Below are 21159 nucleotides of genomic sequence, written 5' to 3'. Positions count from 1 at the left end.
AGGAAAGGCCCAAGGAGGGCAAAACCAGAGGCCAATGGGAAGAAGACTCAATTAAAAAGAGAGATGGAAACCCAATCCTGGGTTCTGGGGACCATCTGATCTTGCCAGCTCTCAGGAGCAACAGTAATAATCACAAGGGACTTTCCCTGGTGGTTCAGTGGTTACGAACCTGCCTTGCAATGCAGGGGTCAATCCCTGGTCTGGGAACTGAGATTCGCAACATACCATGGAACAACTAAACCTGTGTGCCACAAATGAACCGGAGCCACAACTAGAGAATGAGCAATAAAGGTCCTGAATGCTGCAACTAAGGCCCAATGCAGCCAAATAAATAATCATAATCATAAGTGACTGATCATTTGCAGCACTCCTACAAAATGCCAGGCTCTATTCCCAGCTTAAAAATAACATTTTGAGAGGTCAAGCAGCCTGCCCAAGGTCACACTACAGAAGGAGGTGGCAAAAGTTTGATTCAAACAAAGATTTGTGTAAAGCTAAATTGTGCTGGGAACCAGTCCTAGGAGATGATAACAAGGTTAATGATTGAGGGGTGACTATGTGCCGGTTCTATGGTGGACTCTTACGTGCTAGGCTTGTGGAAGAGTGGAGGAAAGATCCATTCCTGGCCGCCTAATTGCTTACTATTCAATGGGTGGAGCAAGGAAGCCACTGATTACCTTTGCAGAATTGTATCTTCTGGGGGGACTTGCGTGGTGTTTGAGTGGTTAAGAATCTGCCTTCTAATGCAGAGAATGCATATTCGATCTCTAGGCGAGGAACTAAAGTCCCACGTGCTGTGGGGCAACTAAGCCCTCGCACCACAACCAAAGAAGCCAATGTGCTCTAGAGCCCATGCTCCACAAGGAAGACCCAGCACAGCCAGGGGAAAAAAAAAAGAATAGCGTTTTCTGGTTCAGAAGTCCTTTGGGGGCTGTGTGGTGGGCTCTGCCTGCTGCGGGGCACCTCACATCTCCACATTATGAAGGCTGGCAAACAGGAACTTTGAGACCTAGTTTCAGAGACCCAGAATGATAAGGCTATTTGGCATGCAATCTTAGTGCAATGATTCTCAAACCAAGCCATAAGCCCCTGATGGGGAATGGGGGTGGGCGGAAACTGCATCCTCTAGGAACTTGTTAGATAGCAAATTCCATGGACTCACTTCAGACCCACTGAATCAGAAACACCATGAGGAAAGCAATAATTCCAAAACAAGCTCGAGGGATTTACCTGATGGTCCAGTGGCTAAGACTATGCACTCCCAATGCAGGGTACCCAGATTCTATCCCTGGTCAGGGAGCTAGATCCTACATGCTGCAATTAAAGATGGAAGATCCTGTGTGCCACAACTAAGACCCAATGAAGCCAAACAAATAACTATTAAAAAAACAAAAAGCTGCTTAAGTTTGAGAACCACTGGCTTAGTATTAGGGGCAAAACATCTCAAACTGACCCTTGGAGCTTGGATAGGATTTGGCCAGGTGGAAAGTCAGAAGATTCCAGAAGTCCCAGTTCACCCCTAACTAGCAGAATTGGGGGAAGGGTCCAGAAGAAAAGTTGGAAAGTCTTCTAAGGATGTATTTCTCTGACCTACCATGTCTCAGACTGTCCCTTCCAAGCTGAAGCCCATCCTCATCAATGCCTCACCTGCTGTTCTTTCAGGTACCTTAGCCACCATATATGGGGATTCACAGATTTCTGCTCACATTCTGTCTTGTCTTCAGTGTGTCCTGTTCTGTCATCTCTGCAGGCCCCAATATTGCCCATCCCACCTCCTCCACAGAGCCTTTCCCACTTCTTCCAGGCCAGAATCCCCCCCGACCCCGCTGCCGTCCCCAAACATCCCAAAAGTTTTGCTTTATTTATGATACTTTCTAAGTTATTCTGTACATATTCTATGTTCTCTGTTTGACAAGAAGGTCTTTATGGGCAGGATTAGTATTATTTTATCTTTGTTATAACCTAGCTCTGTTCTTAGGGATACCTTGTTGGGTACCCAGTGAGTATTTGCTGAATGAAGGGGTTGAAGGATAAATGAATAGACTCATTGAGTAAAGGCCTTATCCAACTGCTGGCCCCACCTGCAAGAAAACCAGCCACATTCTGCCACCGAGAGTGCTAATTTCTTTCAGTCCCTCCCACCCATTTTTCTAGCACCCAAATTCATTCTAGAAATAGTATGAGAGATCCAAATGTCCAAGAATCACTCTTCCTCTTCTAAGCCCACACCTACAGATTTCCTCCTTGATCTCATGAAGCCCACTGCTTTGTGATGAGTCAAACCACTACCTACCCAGACAAAGAAGGTGTTTCCCCACCCATGTGTCCTCCAGCAGGCCTTCCACAGACTGAATACTCGCAACAGATAAGCTGCTGTGCCACCATCACTGGAGAAATAACTAGGATGCTCACTATAATCTTGCAAGTTCAAAGCACTGCCACAACCATTATTTCTCTCTCCTTGCTGGCTCCCTAGGAGATCACTAGGATAGAGATTGTTATCCTCACTTTATGGGTGATGAAACTGAGGTCCATGGGAATTCCCTGGTGATGCAGTGACTGGGACTTGGCGCTTGCACTGCTTAGTCCTTGGTTGGGGAAACTAAGATCCTGCAAGCTGCACCACGCAGCAAAACAAAAACTGAAGTGTCCAGGGTCTGGTCAAAGGTCACCCAGTGAATTGATGGCACACCTAGGACTGACTAATCCAGGACTCCCTATCATTAGAGCACAGATGAAAATGCTCTCATTATGGTGTCTGAGCTATGTTTTGTCTGAGAGACAGTGTGTGGACTCCGGGTGAGTAGGGATACGGAAAGATAAAGTTTGTGACCCTGTAAAGCTTTTCCTCTGCAATCCTACAGCAGTTGGCACTGGTTAGTTCCAGAAGAGATTTTGTGTTTTTTTTTGTTTAAAACATCACCACATGTCCCAGATTGGGGTGGGGGTGGGAGGCAGGAATGAGGTGAATCCAAAGATAACAGACACAGGTAAGCAGATGTTTGCCATCTTCTCTTGAAAACAATCTCAAACCAAATGGCAGGAGAAACTCAAATGACTACTTATGTGGGTCTTCCCAGCTGTTAGGCTGTGGGACTCTGCAATAAACTAGTCCCAAGTGGAGAGAAAAATCTTCCCTTGGTGAAGCCTGGGGTCTGGTGAGGGGAGGTCTCTCCTGGAGGCAAAGTGCTTTGGGGGCTGTCTCAGGACGCTCTGCAGCTGCCAGGGTGAGAAGCCTTCTGGTGGGATCATCATCTAGCAAGCATACAGAGGCTGTGAAAGCCATGGAAACCGAGATTTGTGCTGGAGCCTCTGGTTTCTAACCCAATGTCGGAAAAATTAAGGGAAAAAAAATCTCTACAGGAATTCAAGAGGCTGTTTCCTGGGACTTCCTTGATGGTCCAGGAGTTAAGAATTGGCCTTCCAATGCCAGGGAAGTAGGTTCAACTCCCAAATGGGGAACTCAGATCCCACATGCCCGAGGGCAAGTAAGCCCGTGGGCCTGACTCAGGGGTCAGGCCCTTTAATTACTTTAAATAATTAAAATTAAATTTTAACTAATTTAAAAAACAAGAGCCCTTTCCCTGAAGATGTGGTCCCAGGGCTGTGCTGGAGAAGACAGTGATAATCTCTTGCTTCCCACCAAAGCCTGATCCCTCTCCCCAGGATCCATCCTAAAGCGCAGGCTTTGTCTTCTCCGCACCCCCAGGCCAGCTCTGGGCTTTTCTCAGCCTTTAGCCCAACACCAACCTCCATTACTCCAACTCTTTGCTGAGGCCTCGGTAGCTTCCCTGTGCCTCTGGAGCCCGTGGGGTGTGGAGAGGGACAGAGGAGCATGACATCCTTGCCCAGAGAGGCGGTAGTTGCACTACACCGTGAATGCACTGCATGCCACGGAATTGTACACCTTAAAATGGATAGTTTCACCTTATGTGGGTTTCACTTTAATTAAAAAACAAGAACAGAGCTGCCCTGGGAGCTCTTTGGCGTAGGAAAGAGAAGCTGGGCCTCTGGGAGGCTGTGAGGGTGGAGCCCCCTTGCCGGGAGTGGCAAAGAACGACAATGGGAAGGCCAGTCTGGGCCCGCCCCCTCCTCCAGCAGGACCAGATGGGAACTGGGGCTGGGGAGAAAGGCCCAACTGGGGCAGTGCCGCCGCCGCTGCATACAGCATTCAGTGAAAGCGAGGAGGCCGCAGCCGCCGCTCATTTGCATCATAAGTGATTGGTTTTCCCTGCTCGTCCCTCATTAGGACACAATGGACAGTTGTTTGCTGGCGCAGCAGATCCATTTACCAAGGGAAAGAGGACACAGTGCAAGAGTGACTGATGGGCCATAGTAAGTTGGGGGGGAGGGGGGAGCCCGCCTCCCCTCCCCTGTCCCCTCTCCCCGCCACTGCAACTCCTGTTTTCACACAATGAGAAGGGACCCCAAGAGCAAGGCAACCCCCTCATTTTACAGATGAGGAGACTAAGATGCTAAGAGAGGATGAGACTTGCTAAAGTCAAACAGCGAGTTCATGGCAGAGCTGGGGCTTCTAGAATCTATAGTCTCACTTCTAGACTCTCATTTCAGGCTTCACTCCACTGGCCTGCCACACCTTTTCCATTCCCAGCTTGCCCCTCTACCTCTCTGTGGTCTCCTTCCTTCTGTTCCAGGCCTTGGGTTTCATCAATTCTCTCTCCTGTGTCTCTCTAATCTCTCTATGTTCCCGCTCTCTCTGTATTTTTTTCCTCCTGGTTTCTAGGCAGCTAGGATAATTACTAAACTTCTAATTAACCCCTGCCCTAACGAGGGTGGGTCTGGCAGGAAAGGCAGCAATTTTGAAACTGTCTTCCTGTGTTTAGGGGATTGTTGGGGTGTGGAGGGGGGCGGTTTATAAACCAGGCACTAGAACAGACACATGATACATGTTGCCTCATTCCATCCTTTCAGTTGTTGGAGGCAGTGATCTTAGAGACAGGTTCAGAGAGGCTGGGGAAATTGCACAAGAGCACCCAGCTGCCAAATGGCAGCTATCTGACTCAAAAATCTCCACCTCGCTCCTCATCGCTCTCCGGCACAGAGGCTAAAGCAGGGTATGGGGGCCCCTGATTCCAGGTTCATTTAGGTAAAACGTTGCTGAAGGAGGCCACTGCTTTGTTGCTTCTCTGAGGCAGAACCTGCCTCCCCACTCCCTACCTTCAGGTCCCACCTTCCTCTGGGCCCCTTTGGCATGATGGTGAAATCTCACAGATGCAAGCTTTTGCCCCTGGTAGGGGTGGGGGGTTGGTAAGATAGCAGTCAAGAGGGAGAAAACTGACAGACCCAGACTGTGGCAGTCCCCCTCCTGCTGACACCTCCTCCCACTTCCTTGTCTGCCCCTCCCCTTTGTGGGTCAAGCTTGCCAGCATCTGCGTCTGTCTCATTGTGCTCTGGGGGAAGGGGAGATTCGGGGTGAGTGGGTGTCTGTGTGCATGAACATAAGGCCTCCGGGTTCATTCTGACACTGAATGAAAAACTCACCAATTATTCGTCCAATCCTATTAATATGCAGACAGACATCTGTTATTTAGGAGTCAACAGCAGAGGCATTTTCTTAGGGGGGAGGAACACTCATGTATGTGTCCCTCTTGTCTCTTTGGCTGCTGGGGAGCAGGGGGGTGGGTTGGGGGGGCGGGTAGCTGTTTGGGAATCACCCCACATGCCTACACTGGGAGCCTCCCCTCTCTCTGACCCTCACTCCCAGCCTTGAGGAGAAGGAGTAGAGGGTTGGCTAGAAAGGGAGAGAGACCTGGGAACCCAGCTGGAAGGGGGGAGAGGGGGAGGGGGCTGCACTGTGTAGAACTCCTTTGTTGGCAGAGAGGAAAGGGGGGGGTGTTCTGAAGAGCTGAACCCTTTTCCTGGGGAAGAGAGTGGAGCAAAGGAGACAGCTGTACTAGGATCACCTGCCAGTGTTCTGGCATCCACCAGGAACCTCAGGGACGTGACCTGAGCCCCCAGCTCTGACCAGTCTGCGTGTATCTGGAGTGGGGTTACTATGGCAACATGGGGCCCTCACCCAGACTTTAGAAAAGGTAGTAATGAGTGGAGTTCAGAAAAATGGAGACCAAAGGACATCAGCCTTTGGAGGAGTCCCTAGAGCTCTCTCTGGCCCTCAGGATAGGTGTGGAGACATCTGAGCTCCCCTTCCTGTCTTCTGATCTTCCTCCAGCCTGAAGCCCAGCACAAGAGGCCCCCTCAAAGAAGCTTTTCCTGCTTCCATCAGGCCTGCTTTAGAGACAGTCAAGCCTGGTGTCTACCTTGTAAATAATAAAGCTTGACAGCAACTCAGACCCAAAGGGGTCTGATCCAAAGGGTCAAACAACTTTTGTACATTCTTTCTCCTCTCTGAATCCTCAACAGCGCAGTGAGGCAGATGTGGCCATCAACTCCCTTTTCCATGTGTGAAAACCGAGGTTCAGACGTGTGCAGGGCTCCTCCAAGGCTCCCCAGGGAAGCAGCAGCAGAGCGGGGACCCAGACCCTTGGACCTCTGCCTCCAGATCTCAAGCACTTTCCAAGACCGTCCCTTCTGGAAAGGCTGGGGTCCTGAGGGGAATGAACCTCTGTCAGCTGTAGGCTCTTCCCCTCTGCCATCCCTTCCTTCCCCTCCTCCCTCCAAGGCAGGCTGATTGGGGGCGGGGGAGTGTGTTAAGAAACACTGGCGGCATCACAGTGTGATTAGTTGTTTATTTCATTAAATGATTAACGAGGCTACATTGTTTCCCAAAGGAGTGTCTAATTTGTGGGGGAAACAGCTGCAGGGGAGGAAGCTGGGTCTGACTTCTGCATCTGGGGTGGGGGTAGATCCCCCCCATTCCAGCCAGCAGGGGCCTTTGAGGATCTAGGAACAGGAACAGTCCCATTCCCTCCTCCTATCCTTTGGGCTCCTCAGCCCAGAGGCACAGCCTCCTCCGTGCAAATAAAACGTCTGGCAGCCCAGACCTGCAGAGGGGACAAAAATCTGTTCCCGGTGGTACTGGAAATGTATTAAACTTTGGGGGTTCCTCCAGCTGATTTATCTTCCTAATTATGTTTGCTTTAGGCAGATATTGAAATGCATTTGCGCTCCCTGAGCCTGGCAGGAGAGGGAGGTTGGGATGTATTTTGGCAGCTACAGGCTTGAGCCTGCTTTGTACCAAAGTGATGAGAAGCCACAGCCCCCAAATCCCAAGACAATGGTAGTCAGGCCCCCGTTGGGGAAGGGTCAGGCCTCTAGGGCCAGACTGAGATCCACAGAGCTGGGCCCCAGCCCTCTCCAGCGCCCTCGGTCCAGGACTTGCAGAGGATCTTGGAGTTAGCCCCTAAACTGGTCTCAGTTTCAGAGGGTGGGGTACCCAGTGCCCTTGAAGCTGTCCCGGAATCCTTGAGTAGACTGGCTGAGATGGACAGAGTCTCAGAGGAAGAGGGAGAATATGGAGTGTCTGACAAGCCAGGAGGGGGTGGGGATTTCCTTGGTTCTAAGACTGGACCCTGGCAAAGGGAAGGGAGAAGCTATTCGGCCACACAATGCAGCATGCAGGATCTTAGTTCCCTGACCAGGAACGGAACTCATGCACCCTGCAGTGGAAGCAGTCTTAACCACCGGGCCACCAGGGAAGTCCCAAGGGAAAACCTATTTTAACAGCTTTAATAGCATCACAGAGCTGAACCCCCCAGCCCAGCCCCCACCCCCACCCTGGGTCACCTCATCCAAACAACCATCTATCTAAAAAACCAAATCTGGTCACTTCATTTTCTGCTTGAAACCTCTTTGGCCACCTCACATCCCCAGAATGAACTCCTGGTTCCTTTGCGGGGCCTGCATCAATGTACCTTCCCAGCCTTGTCTTATTCTCTCCCCGCCATGGCAGCCACAAACGTGCCATGCTCTTCCTCATCTCCACGTGTTCACACATGCTATATCCTCCACTCAGAGTGCCTTTCCTACCCCTTCCCTGCCTGGCAAACTCCTCTTCAACCCTCAAGGACCTGGCTCAGAGGATGGGCTTCTGAGGCTGTAAGGAGCTCCCACAAATGAGGCGCCATCACACTGGGGGTACCTCTCTTCCCCACTGGGCTGGCCTCCAGAGTATAAGACTAGTCCTTTCAGAATCCCAGGCCAGTGTCAGGCACACAGTTGGTGCTCAGTACACACTTGTTCAATGAATGAGGGAGGGAGGGGCTGTGAATTAGAAGAGGGGGATCCCAGCAGATGGGAGGGTAAGGTCTGTGTTCTCTCCCAGAAGTGTGTCTCAAGAACGGGCTGGGGCTGGGGGAGGGGAGAGCCATGGATGGTTCCTGGGGGAGAATGTCACCGAAAAGAGGCCAGTGGGATCAGAGCCAGGGAAGGAATACAGGACAATGCGAAACCAGACTCCGGAGAAAACAGACCAGCACTGTCTTTCTAGACAACAAGTACTCTGGCCAGTCCCTCCACTGGCTTTCCTTCTCTAGCGGAGGTTGAGGAGGTGTGACCCTCGACTCTTATCTTGTGCTCCCTCCAAAATCATCAAGTTGCTCAGGATGGAAAGATGGATTCAGCACCTGCCCCAGCCACCAAGGAGATCCCAGAATCAAATGACTGTCCCCTTGGGAAACTTCACTCTGCATGGGGTCAGCTGGATGCAGAGGCTTTTAATGTCCTACCCCAGAGCTCCCAGGGCACCAGCTGATTCCAAGTTGGGGCTGGAGATAGTGATCAAGGGTCCTGGACCACTTCAGCAGGCCCCCTCCCACATTAGCGGGGGCCCCAGTTGGGCTGAGTAATGAATTGCACATCAGTCCACTATAAAACCCCCTAATGGCGTTAGGATTGTCTGGCTCATTAACTGAGATGAATAGTCCCAAGACACCTCTCTCTCCCACCTCTGGCTCCTAAAAGAACACTGCTGATCCAACTCACAGTTTTTTCCTCTGCTCTATCTGTGGGCATCGACAGGGAAGTTCTTCCTGAAGCCTAACTTTCCCTCCAGCTACTAGACACTGGTAGATTTTTTTTTTTAAAGAAAGCAACAAAACTAAAGCCACAGTCATTTTCCATGGACATGGGCTTTATTTGGACTCTACTGGGGGAAGGGAGGGAGGGAGCTAGGACTGGTGGGTAGATGGGGGCAGGGGGAAAGGGAGAGGCTCCTCAATTTGCTTTTTAATTTAGTGCATGTTGCCTGGAGGTTAGGATGAGTGAGAACAGCTGTGGAAGTGAGAGGTGAGGAAGAAAGAAGGTCAGAGAGTGGACACTTTCCTTGGGGAAGCGTGCCAGGACCAGGATATGGGGACTGGAGGTGGGGAGGAAGGCACCCCTCATACACTGAGACTCAACCAAGGTCACTGCTTGCTGCTGGCTTCCCCAGACCCCTGGCCCCATCCCAGCCTGCTGCCCAGATGCCTGCTCTGCTAGTTCCCTCCACTTGCCTTGGATAGGAGCGGAATGAGGATGTGGGAAACAGTGGCACCCTTCTGCCTCCAACTCCCTTGTCAGGGAGAACTGTTCACTCGCCCGCCCTAAAGTCCCAAATAGAGTCAGGAGATCAGGAAGCCAGGACCAGCAGTGGGACAACTGTGCCCCAGGCCCCCCGCCTCCTCCCACAGGACCCCTCACATGAGGTTGCAGCTCTTGGCTCTATCCTTGTGTATCTCGCCCTCGTTTCCGTTCCCATTCCCATTCCCCAGGTCTGGCCGTCCTGCCAGCTGAGCAGATCGCTGTAGTCCCCGGCGTGAGTCAGTACGGCGCAGCTGCCTGTGGCCACGGCCGAGGGAGGCCACAGTGGCCACGTGGAAGACATCTCTGACGCTGCGCTCAGAGGACCGGGAAGAGCACTCTACGTAGGACACAGCTCCCACCTGCTTGGCCAGCACGGTGCCCTGGAAGGATGGAGTGAGTGGAGAGGGTCATGGGACTTAGCCTGTGGTTTAGCAAGGGGGAAGGAAGCTGGGGCACGGGGTTAAGGGATCAGGTCAGAGGCCAGGTCAAGGGATTAGCCAAATAGGGTGTTTTCAGAAAAGAGGCTGTGAGGGGCAGAGGTGAGAGGTCACAGATCAAGAGGCCCACCTGCTCATGCGTAACAGGGATAAGCCTCTGCTTTGACAGCTCCCTCAGTGTGGCCAAGTCAGTCCGCATGTCCAGTTTACAGCCAACCAGCACAACCTTGGCATTGGGGCAAAACTCTTGAGTCTCCCCTTGCCACTATTTGGAGCAAGAAAACAAAGTTATGCAGCGGTAGAAGGAGGCACAACATGTAGGAACCATCCCCCTGGCTCACAGCATGTAGGAATCATGCACCCCTCTAGTCTCTCCCATGTAATTAAGCAAGCAGGTGACACTGGTGGGCTTGGGCTGAAAAGCACGCAGAGCTGTGGGAGAAGGGAAAGAAGGAGAAGGCAAGGGTGGGGGCCATGCAGTGTTGGCCAGCTTGGAAACTTCCCATTCCCACCCCCTTTCCCAAATTTGTTCCTGGGAACAGACCAATCCCCCCTCTCTTCCCACAACTGCAACTGAGAACTGGGGCTGCCTTAGCCGACTTCTGTCCATTCACCATGGGCTTTTCGCATGGAAATAGGGGCCTGCAGAGGACACCACAGGGGCTTTCCTGAGCTCCAGCAGCAGCATTCCCATCTCCACCATCCAGGGGCTCCCACATCCAGGGACAAGTAATCCCTTGAGTACTTCTCCCTGTTGTCCCCCATGTCCCCCAGATGCCATATCCAGCTCTAGGACTGACTTCCAGGAAGTCAGGGATGATGGGAAAAGTTGAGGTTGTCACACACTTTCTCCCTAATGGCCATGCTCGGCTTTAACTCCCTCCTCCTGGCCCATGCGTTTCCCTGTCCCCCTCAGTCTAGCTGTCCTGCTTCCCCAGGCTCCCACCTTCTTAAGGACACTGTCCAGTGTTTCCGGTCGGCTAATGTCGAAGCAGATGAGCACAGCATCCGAGTCAGGATAGGCCAGAGGCCGGACGTTATCATAGTAAGAGGAACCTGAGAGAAGACAGGGAGGGAGGGGACAGACGAGGGTCCTGAGAGTGAGGAAAGCCTGGAAGGGAATGGGAGACCTTAGCAATCCTGGCGGTTAAGGCATGCTGAGCAGAATGGGAAACAGTGGGTATTAGTCCCCATCAAGGAATCTGTTTCTCCGAGGAGAGCAGACAGAAGGGAGGTTAGGGGGCAGAAATAAGCTCTTCACTTCCCTAGGGGGGGTCTCTAAAAGTAATCATTCTTAATCTCTTCTGGGTCTTTGAGAAGCTCATGAAATCATTCAACATTCTCACAAAATTTTGCATGTGCTTTCTGGGCTTTGACAGACATCTTCTATAGCTCTCCAGGGGAGCCAAGCAAAAATTTAAAACAAAACAAAACACCCTCCCTTTTTGGAGATGAATGGGCAGGAGCAGAGCTCTTCCACTCTCCTTCTGGGAACTGATCTTGGATTTCTACAGTTCAGTCTAGAGAAGCAGTTTCCTGCTACACCCCCCCACCCCAAGAAATTCTAAATGTCTTTTCTAAACCCAGCCTTAGCTCCTAAGAAATATGTTCCAAAACAAAAGTCATTCCTTCGCAACTTTCCCAGGTATGCAGAATCCAGCTGATGGGACAGGCTTTCTCCTTCAGGTCAAGGTTTCTATGTGTCTCTGAAAGCTCTGCCTCAGTTTCCCTGGCTTTAAGCAGAGTATTGATTTTCCTTCCTCCTAGAATTGGATGGACTGGAGAAGGCGATGGCACCTCACTCCAGTACTCTTGCCTGGAAAATCCCATGGACGGAGGAGCCTGGTAGGCTGCAGTCCATGGGGTCGCTAAGAGTTGGACACGACTGAGTGACTTCACTTTCACTTTTCACTTTCATGCGTTGGAGGAAATGGCAACCCACTCCAGTGTTCTTGCCTGGAGAATCCCAGGGACGGGGGAGCCTGGTGGGCTGCCGTCTATGGGGTCGCACAGGGTTGGACACAACTGAAGTGACTTAGCAGCAGCAGCAGCAGAATTGGATGGACGGGCTGGGTTGAACTAGAGCCTAAGGATCTAGTCCAGGGAGGGATTACTGGGAGGCCTGGAAGTCAGGGTGACCCAGAGGGACTTGGCTACCTGAAGTGTCCCACATGTTGAGCTCAATGCGGCGCTTGTCGATCTCAAAGCTCGCGGTGTAGTTCTCAAACACGGTGGGGACATAACTCTGCAGACACGAATGGGTCAAGATGAGATCCTCCAGTCCTCACCCCAGACAAATGCACTCCTAATTCCCACACCCCGTGTAGCCCAGCCCCAGGACCCAAGTTGGTCCGGTGTTGGGCAAAGGGGAGATCCCGGGAGCGGCTGCCTCAGCGGAATTTCTGCCAGGCTCCCGGACCCCCCTCTCGGTCCTTTCAGGCCCTAATTCTTCCTCTTTCCAATGCCTAGGACCACCCCCCTCGACATTTCCCTGGCGCCCCCTCCGGGATCCTCTGGTTCTTCCAAGCCCCATTCATCTCACCCTGCTCCCCAATTCCTCCCACCCCAAACCTCTGCAGTCTTTCCAGAAACCCTAACGCCTTCCCCAGTCCTCCAAACCCCTCTCTTGGATCCCTGGTTACCTCAGCACCCATTTCCGTCCGTCCCCCAGGCCCCAGTCACCCACCCCCGCGGCCCCAGAGCCCCCCTCCCAAGACGCCGGTTCCTCACCCCGGGGTAGGCGTCCTTGGCGAACACCTGCAGCAGCGCCGTCTTGCCGCACTCCGCGTCCCCCACCACCACGATCTTGCAGCGGCCGCTCTGCCCCTCCATAGTCCCGGCTACGCGCCGGCCCCCCGCGCAGCCCCCCTCCCGGGCTCCGCTGCCGCCTCCCCCGCCGCTGCAGCTGCAGCCGCTCGGGCCGCCGACACCGGCATCTCTCGGGCCCGCGCCGAGCCCCCGCCCGGGGCTGCGGCCCCCCCTCCGCCCCGCCCCCAACCCGGCGGCCGCGCCCCCGGCCCCGCCTCCCACCCGCGCTGCCGGGAGGCGGGGCCCAGAGGAGAGGGGCGGGGCCCGGGGCCCAGGAACAGGGTTCTTGCGCGCGGAGTGATAGGGCCCCTGCGGGTTTGGGGCCCGCTGAACGGGGTTGTTTGACTGACTTCACTTCCTCCGTCCTGGGATTGGGGCGGAGTTCGGGGAAAGTTCTGAGAGGCAGGGTGGGAGCTGCACACGCATGAGGCTTGGGCCTTCTGCGTGCCCACGCGTGAACGTCGGTGTGTTACTGAGGACACGCGCGGGGGCACCCATCCACTTTCTGAACTGAAGGGGGCGCGAGAAGGTAAGGGGGAAAAGGAGTCTTTTTGGTTTAGTGTCTCTCTTTGACTCTCAAGTCCCGGCAGGGAGTCTTGAGGATATGTAGGAAAGGACTCCAACACACCTACCAGGACAATGGTGACGTCATGGCTTTCCGTTTCCATGGCAACGGCCGGTCGGGTCTGGGGCTGCAGTGATTTAACCGCGGGCCCGGACTAGCAGGGAAGCATGGACTGAGCTTCTCCAGCCAAGCGCAGGGTGGAAAGTTTGGGGGAAGCTGCGTCCTCTGGTGGATGCTTCGCGGAGAAGAGAGAAAGAGGAAGACAGAACTGCCCAGGGTGACAGCCCTGCTGGAACCAGAGACAAGGTCTAAAATCATTTCAGGCTTGATTCGCAGCCTAACATTAATCAAACCTGTTTTGCATGTGCATGGCATCTTTTACCTTTCAAAAGCGCTTCTTTAAATAGAGGATACTCGATTTAATTGTATCTTTACCCTGTAAGGATAACTGGAGCAAGCAACATCATTTCCATTTTACGGAAGGAACAATTGAGGCACAGAGCTTTAACAAAGATAGATGGCTCGGTCACCCTGCTCCAGCTTTGCCACTGCAAGAACACAAAGAGTGGATCACATATGGGTAGTGTCAGAGCCTGAGGACCAGCTGGGTCGAGTTCTGCTCCACAGGTGGCTGGCTCCCCACATCTGACGTAAGCTCAGGTTTTGGGATCGTCCTTCAGACTGTCCCTCAATATATTTTAAAACTTATTTGTCATGAATACATAAATTAACTCGCTGTCTTCCTGATCCCAAGAATGACCTCGCGTGAGTCCGTACCCATAAGCTCGAGGTCTCCCCTTCTCGCGCTCCCGCCGCACCTGCCGGGTGGCCCTGGCCCTTTAAGTCGGCGCACGAGGCCCCGCCCCCGCCTCGGCGCCCCGCCCCTCCCGCTCAGAGTCCGCAGCCTGCGCTAGTCCTGACGCGCCCCGCCTTCCCCAGCGGTGCACACTCAGTCCAGCTGTGCGCCCACGTCGCGAGTCTCAGCCATGTCCGCCGAGAGAGAGGTAGCCGAGGCGGCCACCGTGGTGGCGGCGGCCGAGGCAGGGGCTGGAGAAGATGCCTCTTCGCAGCCCCCGAAGGCGGAGGCAGCCAGCGACGCTCAGCCGTCTGCGGCCTCCGAGGGGCCCGCCGCCCCTTCGCCGCCGCCGCCGCTGCTGCGCTGTTTGGTGCTCACGGGCTTCGGCGGCTACGACAAGGTGAAGCTACAGACCCGGCCGGCCGCGCCCCCAGCCCCGGGGACCGGCCAGCTGACGCTGCGCGTCAAGGCCTGCGGGCTCAACTTCGCTGACCTTATGGCCCGGCAGGGGCTGTACGATCGGCTCCCGCAGCTGCCCGTCACTCCCGGCATGGAGGGCGCGGGCGTGGTGATAGCTGTGGGCGAGGGCGTAAACGACCGCAAGGTGAGCGGGCCAGTGCGGGGCAGGGCGGGGAGAGGCTGAGCAGGCTACCGGGCAGTGGGGCACGAGTGGGCGGGCGCCGGGGGTGTGGCAGAGCTGGGGAAAACTGGCACGAACCCGGGTAGACGGGCTCCGAAGAGCACAGGACAGGAGACTGTGCTCTGAGGCTCCTGGAGAATTGGACTTATATTGGGGAGTGGGGGTTGAAATGGAACCCTTGCCCGCTCCCCAAACGTTTTAATCGTGGCCGCCGCCCAAAAGCGGCAGTGGTGCTGGGTGGGTGGGAAAACAATAAGGAGCCTATGCGCATGCGCTCAGTGAGCTTCCCGGCCGCACCCCCCCCCCCCCCGCCCCCAACTCCCACCACCCATGAAACCTATTCGGTACCCCTGCCCCCTGAACTCTCCGCGGGTAATTGTCGTCTGTGACTCTGAGTGACGGTGGGAGCCTTTCCCCTCACCCCTGCCGAGGAAGCTTGAAGAGCTCTGTAGTCGGAGTTGGGCGGGGGCTCGGGGCCGTGCCAGAGCGCTAGTCACATGCTGCCCCGTGGTCTGTGGGGGTGTGAGGCGGCCCCTCCCAGAGCCCGGCCAGGGAGACAGGCACGCCCATCATGAAGGAGAGGGAGTCCGCCACCCGCTTCCCCGCACACCGGCCTTCCGCTGATCGTGGGGGTAGGGGTAGGAGTGGGACTGCTTTGGTGGGGCAGGAGACGAGATTGGGTGTCTGGATCTTTGTCTTGGGCTCTCTGTCTCCCGTGACTGCAATATCTCCTCCGCCCGTGACTCAGCCAAGCGGACCACGATCCCAGGGGCGCCGCCCTTGGGAACTTGGGGCAGAACCCACCTCTGCCTTCCTCGGAGGGGACCTTCGCCTCAGGAACCGAGCTGGTGCCCATTTGGACCGGGGAAGGGGGTGGGGGTGTGGCACCGTGAGCAGGTTGGCCCAGCTCTGCCGGTCTGTGTCTCCTTTTTATTTATCATTAATCTTGGCCAAAACCCCAGACACCGAATAGATCCAAATGATCAACTGTTTGAGAGACCTGGGGTAATAAGGCCTTTGCACATCGTTTGTTGAGGGGTTTTCTTTTCAAATCAGGCCTCTTTCTGGAGAGACTCACCAAAGGCAGGCTTCATCATGCCAGACCTACGGGCCCCAGATCCCAAAGCTGAAAATTTTGGATTTATTGTACAAGCATACATTGCTTTCCTCCTTAAAGGGCTTCTCCCTGGATTCAGCTTCCACCCCACCCTTTCCCCTGACTTCTAACTAATCCTACTCTAGGAAGGTGCTAAGAGGAATTTTTTTTTTTTTTTTTTTGATGGGGGGAGTTTTAGTTCATGTTACTGCTCAAGGCCAACTACCTAACCCCTTCTCCCCACACTTTCCGCTTTGAAAATACAGGATGTCCTGTCCAGGGTAAGAATCTGATGTAAGAGGCTGAATTCTGAGGGGAGAGCCCTTTCTCCCTTCTGATATCTGAGCTGGGGAGGGATCCTGGGCTGAGGGAGGAGCATTAGCCTTGGTGAGTAGATCTTGTTCTGGACCAAATCTGGGACTGGCCACCACCTAGACTGACCAGTACACTTTTCCCAGCTCTCGATGGTTATTTCTGAGTCCGATAGTCCTGAGTCCTGGGGAGGCCATTCCCCAGACCTCCTCAGGCCAGTGCTTGTGAAGAAAGATGCTAGTCTCCCCTCAGTACTCCTCCTCAGTGGAGTGTGGGGGCTTGAGGGCATGAAAAAAGGGTATGTGTGGGTGTCCCATCCCCCTACCCCATGGATCTCAAGTCTGGTTACTATGCCGAATTCCCATCATTCCTGGCAGGATCCAGGACAGACTCAGATTGTCCTGGAACAGATCCCACACCTCCCTCTTTACGCTCTTCAGAGAACCATGAGAGGCTTTCCTCCACAGACTGCCCCCTTTCCCCTGTCCTCCCCTTGACCCTGGTTGTTAAACTAGAGGGAAAGCTCCTGTTTTCTTTGCTCCCTTTCCCTTCTGCTAGGAGGCTCTTGTGCCGTTGGCTGAGGGCCTGGGGAAGGAGAAGAGCGATGTCTTTTCCTGATAGGTGGGATGGTGTGGGTGGCTTTCCTTGTCCACTGCCCCTTTCCCCAGTCACTGGGTGAAGGTTCTTTCTGAGCCCTGGGTGCTACTCAGAGACCTTTACTTGCACTTCCGTATGGCCCTTAGCACATACTGCCCTATTCCTTCAGCTTTAAGATTGGTGACTGCCCCTCCTTGCTTCTGGTATTGTCATCATTGTCATGATTATTAGCTAACACTACGAAGTTCTTACTGTGTGCCAGATATTAGGCTAAAAAATCACTGAATGATATTTTTTTTGCCACTTAACCCTCATTAACTGCCCTGTTTTACAGATAGGAGACCTGGGGCTCAAAAAGGTTAGACTGTTTATTTGTCCAAGATCATACTGTCAGCAAACAATGGAGCCTTTTTTTTTTTTTATTGCCAGAGCAGTTTGATATCTTCACCAGTATTTCATGCTGCCCCAACTATATGCTTCTTACACAATAGTAAAGTGTAAGATTTGTAAGTGGAGATAAGGCCAGTATCTTCCTCAGGGAGCTGACATGAGTTTTGAATGTTTATATACAGTGATTACAATAGGCCCTGACCCTTGGTAATATATACAATGATTACAATAGGCCTTACCCTTGGTAAGCAGTCAATAAAGATACATGGTTATTGTTTTTGATGATATTACTACTATTATTATTATAACCATTACTCTGAGCCCTGCTGCTGCTTGTACTATTACTTCATTGCCAGGAAGACGGCCTTGTGCACTGTGGAATGTCGTAAATTACTAGCAGGTGAATGAATGAATGAATGAATGATGCTCTTTTTTTTTTTCATAGTTGATGTACAATGTTGTGTTAGTTTCTGGTATACAGCAAAGTGATTCAGTCTCTTTTTCCATTCTTCAAGATAGGGGACCGAGTGATGGTGTTGATCCGGTCAGGCATGTGGCAGGAGGAGGTGACTGTGCCTTCGGCCCAGACATTCCTGATGCCTGAGGCCATGACTTTTGAAGAAGCTGCTGCCTTGCTGGTCAATTATATCACAGCCTACATGGTCCTCTTCGACTTTGGCAACCTACGGCCTGGCCACAGCGTCTTGGTACACATGGCTGCAGGTGACAGGCACCCTCCATTTATCCACTTCCCTTATCCCACCCAGATTTCCTTCCAGGCCCCTTCCCTGCTGCATGTCTGGACTGTTGTCATGGCAACACTGGCTGCCTTGGCCTATGGTGCCCAGAGGCCTCTGCAGTGTTGTTGCCATGGTAACATTCAGGCACCAGGTCCAACCTGGTGTGCTATCCATAGCAATGTGCCCCCGCCCAGCAGCCCCTCCTTGCCAGTCACCCTCCCCCCAGTTGTCAGTCTTGGAAATTAGACATGGGGTGATGGAAGAAAGCCTCAGGATGAACCTAGGCAAAATGATGGGCTGGATCCTTGAGGGGTAGGAATGGGGAGTGGTGGCTAGGCAACCCATATCCCCTCCTTACGAAAGTGTCTTGCTTTAGGGGGTGTGGGTATGGCTGCCTTGCAGCTGTGCCGAACAGTGGAGAATGTGACCGTGTTCGGAACAGCCTCAGCCAGCAAGCATGAGGTGCTGAAGGAGAACGGAGTCACACACCCCATCGATTACCACACGACTGACTACGTGGATGAGATCAAGAAGATCTCCCCAAAGGTCTGAGGGAATGGGAAGGGCTTGGGTGGCATGGGACTGGGGAGGGGGCGAGTCTCCGGATCTGTGGCTCCTAATGTTGTTCTTGGCCCCTTACTCTGTGACAGGTGTGGACATTGTCATGGACCCTCTGGGTGGGTCAGATACTGCCAAGGGCTACAACCTCCTCAAACCCATGGGCAAAGTAGTCACTTATGGTGAGTGAGTGGGCCAGAGATGAAGGGGGAGTTTGGGGAAGCATTGTGGGTCTGAGGGGTGGGATATTAGGGGCCCGGGGCTTTTGAAGGCAGAGGGTGTGGAGACTCCAGTGCTCTGAGAAAGCATCGCTGTTAGGATGGTCCTGGTTACTGCATTCAGGTTGCTGCCTCCTCGGTGTACCTACTGTCCTCTTTCATGAGTCATAGCAAATTCGGTGTTCTGTGTTCTCATTTGGGGATTATTCCTGATACAATATCAACCTGTCTGCTTTCCTCTGTCCTACTTCCCAGGCTTCTTGGGCCAGCTGCATTTTCATTTAAAAAACTACTTCACACCCAAAATAAATAAGTAAAGCTCAGAGCAGTCTTTGAGTCAGTTGGGCCAGGTAGCCAGCAGGTGGTAGAAGGTTCTTCTGTCACTCCTGGTGCCGGCATAGATAATTGTAAGGGGCCTGCAGCGGCAGATGAGCATGAATCCAGACACGCAGGGATGTGCCTGGCCCCTGGGTTCACAGCTGTGTCTCTTTATGCCTCAGGAATGGCCAACTTGCTGACGGGCCCCAAGCGGAACCTGATGGCCCTGGCTCGCACATGGTGGAATCAGTTCAGCGTGACTGCTCTGCAGCTGCTGCCGGCCAACCGAGCCGTGTGTGGCTTCCACCTGGGCTACCTGGAGGGCGAGGTGGAGCTGGTCAGCGGTGTGGTGACCCGCCTCCTTGCTCTATACAACCAGGGCCACATCAAGCCCCGTATTGACTCCGTGTGGCCCTTTGAGAAGGTGAGTGTGGTGGCTCTGCAGGGAGGGCCTGGGTAGGACACCCAGGAAGGCTTGGGGGTTGCCAGAGGAGGAGTCCAGGGAGGAGGAGGAGGGCTGACCCCTTTAGGCCGGCTCCCAGAAGAGCCGGATGGTGCTGAAAGCAGAGTCTTGTTTTCCTCTCCAGGTGGCGGATGCCATGAGGCAGATGCAGGAGAAGAAAAACGTGGGCAAAGTCCTCCTGGTGCCTGGGCCGGAGAAGGAGAACTAGGCCGGGGGCTAGGCAACCCTCGGGGCCCGGGAAAGAGAGAAGTTAGGAAGCCATATGCTGTTGGCCACCAGACCCTCACTGTTCGGTCCATCCTCCGTCGCCGCACGTTGCCCTCTCTCCCCGCAAGGCCCCTGTGGCGATGGCCTCTCCCGTGCCCTGTTCTTTCTCTTTAGTCAGGGCTTCCCCCTCCCGCCTTCCTGCCCTCTGAAGAGGTTGGGAAGTGACCACTTGGATGTCTGGGCCCTGCCAAGGGGACAGGGAGGGTCAGAGGGAGGCCAGCTGCTTCCTGCCCCCACCCTTTCCCCAGGCCCACTGTGCTGCTTTTGTGCCAAGATTAAGGTTAGCCAGTCCCTTCCCGTCTTGTTCTGTGTGCTTCCGCCTACCCCTCATCACCGCCATGCCCCTGCCCCACACCTCCCCAAAGAATTGAAATGTCAGCTCAGGATATGGGGCCAATTTATGTGAATCCAGCATGTCCCTGTGTCGCCCTAGTGTCCCTTCAACCCGGGCCAGCCAGAGCCCCCCTTGTCGCAAGGCCTCGTCCTGTCGCCAACTTCTCGAGCACAATCGGGCTTCTCCCATCTCCAGGTGTTCTGCCGCTCTCAACCAGAGGTGCCTCTTCCAACTGGGGCAGGAGTCAGACCTGCCCCCTCTGTGGGAGGGACGTGGAGCCCCCTCAGCCCTTCACTGAGTTCTCTGGATTTGCTCTCAGTGCCTTAGCAAAGGAAACCTTGCTTGTGTATGTGGAGGTCCCTGCCTCACACCTCCTCCCCGCCTTGTCCTCCCCAGTGCCTTCCTTGTCCTGCTGGAGCTGGGGTTTCGCTGCTCCCCAGTCCCACAACACTGCCAAAAATCTGTATGTGTGCCAGTGGGTGGGGGGTCAGCCCTTAGCCTCCTGGGGCCTGGGCCATGTCCTGTCTCTGGGGCCGTCATTTCTCTGTGGTGGTGGAGGAGAAAGAGGCAGGAGAGCTTTCCCAACCTTGCAGCTAAGTGTGGCATTTACCAGCCAGAGCTCTGAGAGACGATGCCATCTGTGTCTTGTTCTGGGACCAACGTAAAAATCAAAGCACATTCTCCCTGTCGTCAAGGGAGGCAGCTTTTCAGTCAGCCCCAGACTTTGTTTACGTAGGTAAGGAGATAGAATAGGGGTTCAAAGTGGGGTGGTTTAGGACCTGGGCCACTGGAACCAAAGTGGGGACTTCCTGGGGCAGGGGTACAGTAGCTCCCTCTGCCCTGGGATCTGGGATGAGGGAGGGTTATTGCCCGAGCCATTGCCAATGGGAGGTGAGGGGGAGGGGCTCAGCCTCTTCATCGTCTGAATGAGGCAGAATTAACGTGAAGTGTGATTGTTTTCGCTTTTGTGTACCCACCCCATTACCGAAGCTGCCTTTGTGTTTGTGTCAATAAAACACCAAACCCTGCGTCCTGGATCCTGCCTCTGATAGTGAAGGGGAAGGTGAGCTTGTGGAAGGCCAGCACAGCTAGCGGAAGGCTGAGGTTTCCCCCTCCCCCAGCCTCCTTCCATGCCCCGAT

The 21159-nt window shown here is 53.9% G+C and overlaps 2 protein-coding genes across 3 annotated transcripts; one reads left to right on the top strand and one right to left on the bottom strand.

The window, feature by feature from the left end:
• Positions 1 to 6687: 6687 nt before the first annotated feature.
• On the bottom strand, positions 6688 to 12796 carry RND2 (Rho family GTPase 2). Of its 2 annotated transcripts, XM_027516982.1 has the most exons (5): positions 12648 to 12796; positions 12075 to 12162; positions 10864 to 10973; positions 10048 to 10182; positions 6688 to 9860 (listed from the first exon to the last, which is right to left on the bottom strand). In XM_027516982.1, exons 1-5 carry the CDS (start codon positions 12747 to 12749, stop codon positions 9594 to 9596), a joined length of 702 nt encoding a protein of 233 aa, XP_027372783.1. In that variant the 5' UTR covers positions 12750 to 12796; the 3' UTR covers positions 6688 to 9593. The 2 variants fall into 2 exon arrangements, with proteins under 2 accessions (XP_027372783.1, XP_027372784.1); XM_027516983.1 differs by lacking the exon at positions 10048 to 10182 and having other exon boundaries at positions 12648 to 12777.
• Positions 12797 to 14194: 1398 nt separating this feature from the next.
• On the top strand, positions 14195 to 21056 carry VAT1 (vesicle amine transport 1). Its single transcript, XM_027516984.1, is given in 6 exon segments — positions 14195 to 14690; positions 17637 to 17844; positions 18238 to 18432; positions 18512 to 18601; positions 19138 to 19379; positions 19543 to 21056. Coding segments are annotated over 6 exon segments (1233 nt in total). The 5' UTR covers positions 14195 to 14276; the 3' UTR covers positions 19627 to 21056.
• Positions 21057 to 21159: the final 103 nt, after the last annotated feature.

The sequence above is a fragment of the Bos indicus x Bos taurus genome, chromosome 19 (genome assembly GCF_003369695.1).
Source record: "Bos indicus x Bos taurus breed Angus x Brahman F1 hybrid chromosome 19, Bos_hybrid_MaternalHap_v2.0, whole genome shotgun sequence".
Classification (NCBI taxonomy): Eukaryota; Metazoa; Chordata; class Mammalia; order Artiodactyla; family Bovidae; genus Bos; species Bos indicus x Bos taurus.
The sequence above is the reverse complement of the archived record's forward strand: the minus strand, read 5'-3'. Positions and strand labels throughout refer to the sequence as shown.